Genomic DNA, 12,891 nt, shown 5'->3' with positions numbered 1-12,891 from the left:
ATATAATCTTTGTAATTGTGAGGGAAATTACATATTTGTTTTTACAACCGTTTTCCACATTTTTAGTCGGAGTTTTGTTTGTTTTTTTGTTTTTTTCTAATTGTTCCGATTTCTTTGTAAGTTGAATATCACCTGCAGAACAAGAAATTGTTTTGCTGCTGTTGTCGACCTTTATGCTGTTTATCTCTTTGTCTTCTTGTCTCATTGTCGCCGCTATTTCTACACGCAAAATAATACGGCTCGGAGTGAGTGCTTCGCCTGCCTGCCTTTGTACGCCAAATCCGTGTGCAAACCTAGCATTCAACTGCTTGTATTTTCTCACGACATAAACATGTATTGAACTTTAAACATAATTTGCCGATCCAGGCAATCAAAAGCATTAATTTTCAAAGACTGAACAAAACATAAAATCTAGAAAACATGTATTTCTATGTAGTTTGTTGATAATATATTATTTCCGTAATCTGACCCTTTCTCGAAGATATTTGTATGCACATTTTTTAATATCTTACAGCTTGATAGAATGTGCACTTCTTTTTTTTTCTTTTTGTAACTTTTCTGAGGCTCATCGGGTAAAGTTAACATTTTGCCCTGCCAGTTCTTCTTGAAAAGTTTCTTTCATAGATTGTAGAACGACTACGTTGCTTTATACAGAGATTAAAATAAAATTAATAGTATGGCATTGTTGGATGTCATCAATCTATTTCGAACATAATCTGAGTAAAACTTATTGTATTTTTTTTTTCATAATCTTATCTTCGTATGGTCTTTTGTGTATTCATTTCTCCTGAAGCAATCTGTTCTTTTGTATGCGTTTTTTCACTTTCAACACCTGATGTCGTTCTGGTTTATTTTCTGCTCTGTTTCACTTGGTCAGTGCCTGTATGTATTTAAACAGTGGACATACTTCGTCTTCTTCGTTCGTGGGCTACAACTCCCACGTTCACTCGTATGTACATGAGTGGGCCTTTACGTGCAAGACTGTTTTTACCCCGCCATGTAGCCAGCCGAGGGTGTGCATGCTGGGTTTGTTCTTGTCTCCATCACCCACCGAACTGCTGACATGGATTACAGGAGCTGTAATGTGCGCATTTCATCTTCTGCTTGCGTATACACACGAAGGGGGTTCAGGCACTAGCAGGTCTGCACACATGTTGACATGGGAGATCGGAAAAATCTCCACCCTATACCCATCAGGCGCCGTTACCGTGATTCGAACCCAAGACCCTCAGATTGAAAGTCAAACGCTTTAACCACTTGCCTTTTGTGCCCGTCACAGAGGACATTAGATGGAAAGGCCTGACCAGCACGCCGGGTTTATGCCCAGGACAGGCATCTGCTCCCCCCCCCCCCCCAACCCCCCCCCCCCTTTTTTTTTTTTAATCAAATGTGAAGTTTCAGTTTCAGTTTCCTTTTCTTAAGGAGGCGTCATTGCATTCGGGACAAATCCATATACGTCACATGACATCTGCTTGGCAGATGCCTGACCAACGCGATTAGTCAGGCCTAGAGTGGACGCATAAATGTATTTGTGTTCCTATCAGAGTGGATTTCTTCCAGGGAATTTTGCCAGAGGACAACACTCTCCTTGCTTTGGGTTCTTTCCCAGTGAACCAAGTGTGTGCTGCACACGGAACCTCGGTTTGCTGTCTCATTCGAATGACTGGACGCTCAGGGGGGGAAGCAGAAATGGGCGGAGACCTGAGTACAGATCAGATTACGGACTCTCAGTGAAAAGGTGGTCACAGGAGGTCCATAGAAGAATTCCAAGGAGCTGGCCACCTTCTACCATTAGGCCAGTGACCCCCCCCCCCCCAACCCCCCACGCCCCCCTGCCCTACCCCGTCGCAACTTACGCAAGTCAACTGGATTCTGCGACGAACTTATCAAGATCAAGGAAGATACAGAGTGGAGGTGCAGGAGGGGGGAGGGGGGGGGGGGTGAAAATAAATGTCACGTGTATACTAAAGGATTTTTTAGCATCAAAGGTATGGATAGACAAACAGTGGATTTTATTTCCGTTTAATTTCCCTGTTTTTTGTGTGCGTTTTTTGTTGTTTATTTTTGTTTGTTGTTTATTTGTTGTTGCTTTTTTTTTGTTTTTGTTTTTTTTTGGGGGCGGGGGGTCGAGGGGAGGGGGGAGGGGGCTTGTTATTCTCTCTCCCTGTGTTTCTCTGTCTCTGTCTCTCCCTCCCCTCCCCCTGTGTGTGTCTGTGTGTGTGTGTATGTGTGTGGCAATAATGTCAGTAGTTATTTGTTCATTTTCCGCTTTTTTCTCATCTTTATTTTATTTTATTTTATTTTTTATCATTTGTGCTGTTGCCGTTGTTGTTGTTATGTTGTTCACACCCAGCGGTTGAGCAATTCTATCAGTTCTTTTCCCGCTAAGAGGATTGGGGGTGAATTCAATTCCATCATGCTTACATGTTTTCCTGTCCTCGTTGCAAAGTGCTCGGCGAGATTGAAGAGGTTGGCTGAATGAGTACAAATGATGTGTACGCCTCGTTTCTCAACGGCAGTGGCGATTGCTTTTTGAATGATGATGATGATGATGATGATGATGATGACTGATTTCATTTTGATGCCCTTCTTCTTTCTGTCTTTCTTTTCTTCCTCTCTTTCTTTCTTTTCTTTTCTGTTTTGTCTATGTTTCTATCTGTCTCGCACTGTTTTTTTTGTTGTTTTTTTCTCTTTTCTCAGTCTATGTCTTTCTATCTGTCACTCTTTTTCTTCGCCCGTCTGTGTGTCTTGTGTTTCATTGTCTGTCTGTCTGTCTGTCCGCCTGTCTGAATCTCTCTCTCTCTCTCTCTCTCTCTCTCTCGCTTGCTCGCTCGCTCGCTCTTTATACATACATTCATACATAATGCAAGTCGACCTGTTTGCTAAATATCTCCAGCGTTAGAAAAGAAGACTTCATATTTTTCATCTAATCTCCTCCATCTTTCTCATTCTCTGACTGCCATTTTTCTCTGTCTCCGTGTGTCTCTCTGTCTCTGTGTGACTCTCTGTCTCTGTGTGACTCCGTCTCTGTGTGTCTGTCTCTGTGTGTCTCTGTCTCTGTGTGACTCTGTCTCTGTGTGTCTGTCTCTGTGTGACTCTGTCTCTGTGTGTCTCTCTGTCTCTGTGTGACTCTGTCTCTGTGTGTCTCTCTGTCTCTGTGTGTCTCTCTGTCTCTGTGTGTCTCTCTGTCTCTGTGTGTCTCTCTGTGTGACTCTCTGTCTCTGTGTGACTCTGTCTCTGTGTGTCTGTCTCTGTGTGTCTCTCTGTCTCTGTGTGTCTCTCTGTCTCTGTGTGTCTCTCTGTCTCTGTGTGTCTCTCTGTCTCTGTGTGACTCTCTGTGTGTCTCTCTGTCTCTGTGTGACTCTGTCTCTGTGTGTCTCTCTGTCTCTGTGTGTCTCTCTGTCTCTGTGTGTCTCTCCGTCTCTGTGTGTCTGTCTCTGTGTGTCTGTCTCTGTGTGTCTCTCCGTCTCTGTGTGTTTCTCTGTCTCTGTGTCTCTCTGTGTCTGTGTGACTCTCTGTCTCTGTGTGACTCTCTGTCTCTGTGTGACTCTCTGTGTGACTCTCTGTCTCTGTGTGACTCCGTCTCTGTGTGACTCTCTGTCTCTGTGTGTCTCTGTCTCTGTGTGTCTCTCTGTCTCTGTGTGTCTCTGTCTCTGTGTGTCTCTCTGTCTCTGTGTGTCTCTGTCTCTGTGTGTCTCTGTCTCTGTGTGTCTCTCTGTCTCTGTGTGTCTCCGTCTGTGTGTGTCTCTCTGTCTTTGTGTATCTCTCTGTGTGTCTCTCTGTCTCTGTGTGACTCTGTCTCTGTGTGTCTCTCTGTCTCTGTGTGTCTCTCTGTCTCTGTGTGACTCTCTGTCTCTGTGTGTCTCTCTGTCTCTGTGTGACTCCGTCTCTGTGTGACTCTGTCTCTGTGTGTCTCTCTGTCTCTGTGTGTCTCTCTGTCTCTGTGTGTCTCCGTCTCCGTGTGTCTCTCTGTCTCCGTGTGTCTCTCTGTCTCCGTGTGACTCTCTGTCTCCGTGTGACTCTCTGTCTCTGTGTGACTCTCTGTCTCTGTGTGTCTCTCTGTCTCTGTGTGTCTGTCTCTGTGTGACTCTCTGTCTCTGTGTGTCTCTCTGTCTCTGTGTGACTCTCTGTTTCCGTGTGTCTCTCTGTCTCTGTGTGACTCCGTCTCTGTGTGTCTGTCTCTGTGTGACTCTCTGTCTCTGTGTGTCTCTCTGTCTCTGTGTGTCTCCGTCTCTGTGTGTCTCTCTGTCTCTGTGTGTCTCTCTGTCTCTGTGTGACTCTCTGTCTCTGTGTGTCTCTCTGTCTCTGTGTGTCTCTCTGTCTCCGTGTGTCTCTCTGTCTCTGTGTGACTCTCTGTCTCTGTGTGACTCTCTGTCTCTGTGTGACTCTCTGTCTCTGTGTGTCTCTCTGTCTCTGTGTGTCTCTCTGTCTCTGTGTGTCTCTCTGTCTCTGTGTGACTCCGTCTCTGTGTGACTCCGTCTCTGTGTGTCTCTCTGTCTCTGTGTGTCTCTCTGTCTCTGTGTGTCTCTCTGTCTCTGTGTGACTCTCTGTCTCTGTGTGTCTCTCTGTCTCTGTGTGACTCCGTCTCTGTGTGACCCTCTGTGTCTGTCTCCGTGTGTCTCTCTGTCTCTGTGTGTCTCTCTGTCTCTGTGTCTCTCTGTCTCTGTGTCTCTCTGTCTCTGTGTGTCTCTCTGTCTCTGTGTGTCTCTCTGTCTCTGTGTGTCTCTCTGTCTCTGTGTGTCTCTCTGTCTCTGTGTGTCTGTCTCTGTGTGACTCTCTGTCTCTGTGTGTCTCTCTGTCTCTGTGTGTCTCTCTGTCTCTGGTCTCTTTTGTTTCTCTGCCAACCTTTCACTCCCCCCCTCTCATCCTCTCCATTTCTTACCCAATCTCTCCCCCCCCCCAGCTCTCTCTCTCTCTCTAGCTATTTCTTCTCTCCTCTTTTCGTTAGCTCGTGTTCCTTGCCCGCCCCCCCCCCCCCCCCCCCCCCGCCTTTCCCGCTCTCTTTCTTTCTTAATTTGGTTTTCTGTGTTGATTGCAGTTGAACAAGGCGTTGATCGAGCAAGTGAACGTCGGAGGGACCGAGAATGTTCTTCGAGGTAAGTGCTTTGAAATCTGTCGTTAGGGAGCCATTGAAATAGCGCGTTTCCATCATGCAGTGAAAAGTTTTCTTTATTTTATTTTTTCCCATTCAACACATTGTAGGGGAGTTAAGTCTTGTTGTGGGTTGAGGGTGGGGGTGAATATGTCCTTCTGGACACCCAAGTAAGACACAATAAGTAAGTGGACGCGCACACACACATACGCGCACACACACACACACGCACACACACACACACACACACACACACACACACACACACGCGCACACACACACATTCACTCACTTACTCACTTACACTCACATAAACAGTTACGTATGCACACAAAACACGCATACAAGCGCACACGCACGCACGCACACACACACACACACACACACACACACACACACACACACACACACACACACACACACACACACACACTCACCTCAACACAAAATGTCAACCATTGCATGTGAGGTTAAGGTATTGCTGTATTCTTTTTCTCCTTTGTTGTTGGTGGTGGTGGTGGTGGTGCTACGTTGGTTGGTTCGTCTGTTGATTGGTACGTTGGGTGGTCGGTGCCATGACAACGATTGAAATATGGCGTCATTCAGATATTTGGGGTGACCCCTCTGGTCTCAATTGGTGTGTGTGTGTGTGTGTGTGTGTGTGTGTGTGTGTGTGTGTGTGTGTGTGTGTGTGTCTTTGTGTGGATGTGTGACACACGCAGAGAGAGAGAGAGAGAGAGAGTGAGTTGTGATGAGGAACATGTCCACTGTTTTAACTTTTAAAAAATGTTCAAATTACCAACCGACGTTCTTATTGGTTACAGTGTTTCCATCACAATGTTTCCATCGCAGGAATCAGCTTGTCTATTGAGTAGACTAGATTTGACATTGGGTATGCGGCACCTTGGGGCAGATGGTTATTTCCTGTAGGGTATAGAAAACAATAAACAGCAACACAACCGTAGCACCAACTTCTTGAGAAAAAACCCCAGAAGAATTGCATAGAAACCACTGATATCTCTAAAAGGTGAACTGCTTACGATATAGTGTTTTCTTTCAGCTGTATGCGTTTATACCTGATTTTACTCCAGGTACGAGATTAACTCGTTCCACGATTGCTTCCCCTGTTGACCAGGTACGAGTATTCTCATACCAACACACTGTTCTAATTTCGTTCATTCTTGCTTTGTACAGTTGGCATTCTATACTGAACCGTTTACCGATTCCGGAAGTATGAAAACGAAGCTTTTTTTTGGACCGATTAAAACGACAAATTTCCATCGATTTTGGCTATTTTAGTGAACCATCCTGGGTTGTTTTTTTTTCCTGCAGTGGTCTCATGTAGTACTGGTCCGGGGGAGTTGTTGCAGGCATGTAGTTTGGGGGTAGAATGAGATTCGGGGATGCGTCTACACGTCATATTATTGTATGATGTTATTAAGTATTGTAGGGCAGTGCATTGTATTACACTGCGTTTAAGGACTGATCCTGTACATGTTAGTATTGTATTGCTGTTTTCTGTTGTATTTCTTCTTGTCGCAACATATTTCTCTGTGAAGAGCGAGTCGCCATAGTGCAGCGCCACCTTTTTTTTCTGCCTACAGGTGTATTCGTTTTTCTATCAAAGAGTGGGGTGGGGGTGGGGGGTTCTACATAATTTTGCCAGGCACAACCCCTTTGTTGCCGTGTGTGTATTTGTATCATTTGTATTGCTCTTTGTTGTCACAACAGATTTCTCTGTGTGAAATTCGCGCTGTTCTCACCAGGTAGAGCACGTCGCTACACTGACAGCGCCACCCATTGTTTTTTTGTTTGTTTGTTTTTTCTGCCTGCAATTTTATTTGTTTTCCTATCAAAATGGATTTTACTACAAAATTTTGCCAGAGGACAACCCTTTTGTTGCCGTGGGTTCTTTTACTTGCGCTAAATGCATGCTGCACACGGGATCTCGGTTTATCGTCTCGTCCGAATGACTAGCGTCCAGACCACCACTCAAGGTTTAGTGGTGCGGAGGGGATTGGGGGGGGGGGGGGGGATACTGGCGACTGCCGCCGATGTGATTCGAACCAGTTCGCTCAGATTCTCTCGCTTCCTTGGCAGACGGCTTTACCTCTAGGCCATCACTCCAACGTTCTTTTACAAGCGCTAAGTGCATGCAGGACGATGGGGCTGCCTTGTCGGTTTGTCGTCCAACCCGAACGACCGGCAACCAGAACACCAGTCAAGTTCTATAGTGGGGCAGGGAGTCAAACCCCGGTCCCGTATATCCCTGGGGATTCGAACCCGGGGACACTCGCTTCCTAGTTGTGCGCGTTACCACTAGGTCGCCTCTCCGCCATCAGCAGTGGTCATGAAGACAGACACCACTATCGTCTCCTGTGCGACATTTACCAGCTCTGTGGTTTGCTAGACCCCTTAACACTGAATAAATAACACACACAAAAAAATAATTTAAAGTAACCAACCAAGTCAGAATGCTTGGCTGATGCACACGCGTTCATTGTTGTTGTTTTTAATGTGTGTGTGTGTGTGTGAGTGTGTGTGTGTGTGTGTGTGTGTGCGCGCGCGCGCGTGTGTGTGTGTGTGCGTGCGAGCGTGTGTGTGAGAGAGAGAGACAGAGAGAGAGAGAGAGAGAGTTCCTATTTTGCTGCATTTCTTTCTGCCATAGGCGCTTCGCCCCTGTATTTATAGAAACACGATTTGGATTCTTGAAACAATGTCCAAAATCCACTCAGCTGTTTAACTGGTGTTCACCTTGACCTGTTTTAAAGGGACCAGTTTATTTCGTTTTATCATTTGTTTAGTTATCACACGTGTTCTGTCTTTCAGGCATCTTGTGATTGACTGCAGTGAAATTTAACTCAGTATTGTAGTACATGAAATTCAAAAAGTCATCGAAAACGTTAAAAACAAAAAACAAAAACCGATAAAATGAAATGATTATTTTTAGAGGCCTCCCATTCAACGACTGTCTCGTTCTTTCTGGTTTACTTATGTCGCGCAATTTGAAAATAAAAATAACACCACTATTTCTCTGTATGGCTTGACCACGTTTCTGCTCCTTCTGTTAAAAAAAATACGGAAAATAAAAGAAAGGCAGAAAGAAAGAAAGAGAGAATGAAAGAAAGAAGAAAACAGACATAAAGACAAAAAGAAATAGTTTGAAAAAAAAGTCGCTTGCATCGGCATTTCTTTGTGGAAGGAAAGTTTCGAGAGTCATTTTAATTCGGCAGTGTATAGAGTGACCCAGAAAGATCGAATATCTTTGAGGATTCGCTCGTGACAGAAAATTACTCTGTAATAGGACGTCCGTTTTTTCCGTTTTTTTTCCCTTTATTCTGTCTACCTTCCTTCTTTTTTATCATTTAATTTACTTAAATTTATTTCCTTTTTTTTTCTTCTTTTTTTAAGACCGAAACCAAATTGATGCCAGTAAAGTACAGAGCCGTCTCAGAGAAGCTGAAATTGACCTATGTGGAAAATCGGTTCTTCCTGAAGAAACGTAGCGTTAAGGCAGACGCGCCCGTTAAGTCAACTTGTCGATCGGCGTCACCGTTAATTCAATGACAGAGGGTTGGAGAGGGTGCAGTCCTGGAGGGGATAAATCGTGTTAACTCTCTCGCTTCCGTGGAAAGTTGACCCTCCGAATCAAGGCTGGCTGGGCCTCCGCTTCTGTATTTGCCCCCCTACACCCTCACCTTCACCCTCCCCTATTTTGTCGGAGGGAGGAGAGGGGTGGAGTATTTGGCTAACATATTCTGCTGTCTGCAAAGCTTTGTTCATTGAAAACTTGTGTCTCAGGACATGACTGACTCTCGTTCGCATCCTTCAGTTTGTGTGCGTGTGTGGTGTGCGTGTATGTGTGCGTGTGTGTGTGTGTGTGCTCCTGTTGCTTCATTGCCAGACTGCGGTCGATATGTCTGTGTGGAATGTGCACTCCCAACCATCGCCCCCTCCTTTCTTTTCTCTCCCCCCCCCCCCCCGCCCCCACCTCCACCCTCCATGTAGCACAATTATTTTCCAATTTTGAGGCTGCTGGGTCTTCCTGCTGGCATTTAATGTCCCTCCACTGTAGTTTAAAATTTTCCAGGAGCTGATTTTGTGGAAAGTTTGTAACTGACGAAGATTTTTTTTTTAATCTGATGAAACAAAACACGACGTATGGAAAACCCGAGTGAAATTCCTGCGTGTTATCTAAAGCTTCTCATCTGTTGTTTGCTTTCTGTGTATTTGAGTGTTGAGGAGCTGTCGTAAAGACTGCTTGTTATTCCAGCACTGAAATCACCTTGCCTGATTCCCTTTCAGCACCCTCTTCGTGGGGTCTGTTCACTGAAAACTGAAATTGTTTATTTGTTGTTGTACTGGCTACCAGAACCGGAACCGGAACCTTTGTATAATGCCAGAATCTTCAACTTGATGATGGCGGGCAGATACGAAAAAAGAAGAAAATGAAGATCAATCAATTGTTCTGTTTTAGTTTTGTTCAGCTAAAGTTCAGGGTCTTAGACTTTGTTGACCAAACTGATTATGTGCTTGCTGTGACGTGGGCGTCATTCCCTTGGATTTGATCATGCAAGAAGCGTTATATCATTGTGATGACATATATGCTGGTTATGCATATCATAGGTTAATTCAATGTGGATGTTCCTTGATTCCTTTGTTTTGTACACCTTACCACTCTTGCACATTGCACTTCACCGAAAAACTCCACTGTGCAGGCTCGAAGGACACACCCACGTCTATAACCATTCACCCACAAACACCCCTCACCCCCTCCTCCTCCCACCTTCCCGACCATTCATCAAGCCCTGGAACGATAGGAAAGGGAGAAAACAGCAAGTGGAAAATGACACTGGAAGCTTCAATTCCAGTTCTGCCTGCAAGTTGTTCAGGTGTTTGGGTTGTCTAGTGTTGATTCTGGAGACTACGGCATCTGTCGACAGCACCATCTGCCTCCACACCATCCTCGACATCAGACAGAGTGACTTTGCAACATTAACACAGAAGTTCTCGGAGAAAACAAGTGGAGTCACCAGCATTGAGGCCATGCTGTTGAAGGCGAAACTGGGCTGGGCTGGGCTGGGCATGTCTCCAGGATGGAGGACCAGGGCATGCTGAAGATCGTGCTTTTCGTGGAACTCTGACTCTGAACTGGCTACCATGGAAGAGGGGCTCCCCCCCCCCCTCTGCCATCCCCCCTCACCCCCCACCCCCCACCCCCCCCCCACCCACCCCCCCAAAAAAGAGAGGTACAGGGACTCTTGGCGCCTGTTACATTGACCACTCCAGCCACAGATCGTGCAACCTGGCTACACACCTGCCAAGCTGTCACCTCTTACGAAGACACACAGAGCCATCCTGGAGGAGAAAATACAAAACAAAACCAAAAAAAAAAAAAAAAAAAAAAGAAAAAGGAGGAAAACCTGTGACATCACAGCAACCACCCCAAGACAGACTTTCTCTTCCAGCCCCTGCAGACAGACCTGCCTGTCCCGAATTCGCCTCTTCCACTACCAGCGAGCATGCAGAAGACGTGGGCAAATCGCTTCCTTGAGCTTCGTTCGCGAAGCCAAACCATGTCATGATGATGATGACATCTCACCACTTTTAATTTCCGTAACTGAGATAACAAAAAGATTTTGTAATATGTATAGATATATATATCTTTCAGAATTGATGTGAAGTTTTCTCTCTTTCTTCTTTGTAGAAGACAGAGACCAAATTGATGCAAGCAAAGTACAGAGCTGTCTCAGAGAGGCTGAAATTGACCAGTGTGGAAAATTCATTCTTCCTGAAGAAACGTAGCGTTAAGGCAGACGCGCCCGTTAAGTCAACTTGTCTATCGGCGTCACCGTTAATTCAATGACAGAGGGTTGGAGAGGGTGCAGTCCTGAAGGGGATAAATCGTGTTAACTCTCTCGCTTCCGTGCAAAGTTGACCCTCCGAATCAAGGCTGGCTGGGCCCCCGCTTCTGTCTTTGCCCGCCCTCGCCCTCTCCCCCTCCCCCCCACCCACCCCCCCCCCCCACACACACACCCTCACACACACACACACCTCCACCCCCGTTGGAGGGAGGGTAATAGAGGGGCGTGGGGTGAGTATTTGGCTGACATGTTCTGCTGTCTGCAAAGCCTTGATCTCTTGAGTCTTGTATCCCAGGACATGCTTGACTCTCGTCCACATCCTTTGGTTTGTGTGTGTGTGTGTGTGTGTGTGTGTGTGTGTGTGTGTGTGTGTGTGTGTGTGTGTGTGTGCTCCTGTTGCTTCAATGCCAGACCGCGGTCGATATGTCTGTGTGGGATGTGCACTCGCAGCCATCGTCCACTTCTTTCCTTTCTCCCCTCCCCCCGGTCCCTTCCCTGCAGCACAATTATTTTCCAATTGTGCTGCTGCTGGGTCTTCCTGCTGGCATTTAACGGCCCTCCACTGCAGTTTGAAATTTTACAGGAGCTGACTTTGTGGAAAGCTTGTATCTGAAGCATTAAGAAAACAAGAAACAGGATGACGAAGCGTGGAAAAGCTACAAAAGCCGAGCGAAAATCCCCCCGAGATCCCTGTGTGTTATCTTAAGGCTCTCATCTGTTGTTTGCTTCCTGAGTGTTTTTGTGCTGAGGAGCTATCTATCGTAAAGACTGTTATTATGTGTGTTTTTGTTGTTGTTGTTGTTGTTGTTGTTGTTGTTCCAGCGCTGGAATTATCTCTTCTGATTTCCTTTCAGCACCCTCTTAGCAGTTTGTTGTTGTTTTCCGCTGCTAAAACAACATCAATCAATTGTTTTGCTTCGATTTCGCTCAAGAAATGATCAGGTCCTTATGATAATGATATAAAGGGATCTTGTTGAACGAACTGATTATATATTTGGTGCGGGTATGATTGCTTAGAATTTTTATCACACAAGAATCGTTATTGGATATTTCTGTTTTTGGGTGTGATTTTTTTTAAATATTAAAAAAAAACCTTTGTTGTGGGATTCATTTATCATGTCATTGTGATGGCATGCATGCATATTATTGAATTATCTAATGCAGGTGTTTCTTGTTACCTTTGTGGGTTTTTTTATACTTCTCACCACTCTTAATTTCTCTAAATAAGATAGTAAAATGATCCTGATTCTCATTCCGAGACTTTGATTCTCTGTATCTGTCTGTCTCTGTCTCTCTGTCTCTGTCTCTGTCTCTCTCTCTCTCTCTCTTCGTGCTTTTATTTATTTATGTATTTCCCTGTTTTAGACGCTTCAAAGTGTGTAACAAAAGCACTTTTAGAAAAAAAAAGAGACTGTCCTGTATATTATTTTGAAATCAATTTATGTTATTTCTTTATTTTCTCCTGTGACTGGTTTTATTCAATTCTGTTTTATCTGACTTTATTTGACTTTGATATGATCCTACCCCAGAGATGCTGATGCAAGCGAGAGGGTCTCTGCATCAAGGCTGTGTGATCAGCCTGGCTTGCAAAAAGTCTGCTTCCCTGGCTTGTTACGGTTCATTGCTTCGTGTGATCATAATGTTTGTTTTTGAGGTGGTTTGTTTCTTTCATTTTGTGTGTGTTGTGTTTTTTTCGTTTGTTTTTTGTTGTTGTTTTTTTGGGGGGGGTTTGGGTTTTTTTTGTTGTTTTGTTTTTTTTTTTTTTGGGGGGGGTGTTTTTTTTGGGGGGGGGGGGGTGTTCCCCGCTGCTAGCAGTATGGTGTGAATGGCAGTTTGTCAGGTACAAAGCGGTTCTGTGTGCGCTGACTGCAGTCTGTTTTCTGTGTTGTTTAGTTGTTTTGTTTTGTTTTGTTATTCGTGCTTGTTTGTATTTTT

The 12,891-nt window shown here is 45.0% G+C and overlaps 1 protein-coding gene across 1 annotated transcript in view; it reads left to right on the top strand.

Moving 5' to 3' along the window:
* The window catches only part of LOC143284593 (short-chain dehydrogenase/reductase family 42E member 1-like), a 459,710-nt gene that overhangs the window by 216,095 nt on the left and 230,724 nt on the right, over positions 1–12,891 (top strand). Inside the window, exon 4 of the mRNA XM_076591422.1 lies at positions 5,039–5,096. Within this exon, the coding sequence (XP_076447537.1) occupies positions 5,039–5,096 (58 nt within the window). The remainder of the gene's footprint in view (positions 1–5,038; positions 5,097–12,891) is intronic.

The sequence above is a fragment of the Babylonia areolata genome, chromosome 1, assembly GCF_041734735.1.
Source record: "Babylonia areolata isolate BAREFJ2019XMU chromosome 1, ASM4173473v1, whole genome shotgun sequence".
NCBI lineage: Eukaryota > Metazoa > Mollusca > Gastropoda > Neogastropoda > Buccinidae > Babylonia > Babylonia areolata.
The sequence above is the reverse complement of the archived record's forward strand: the minus strand, read 5'-3'. Positions and strand labels throughout refer to the sequence as shown.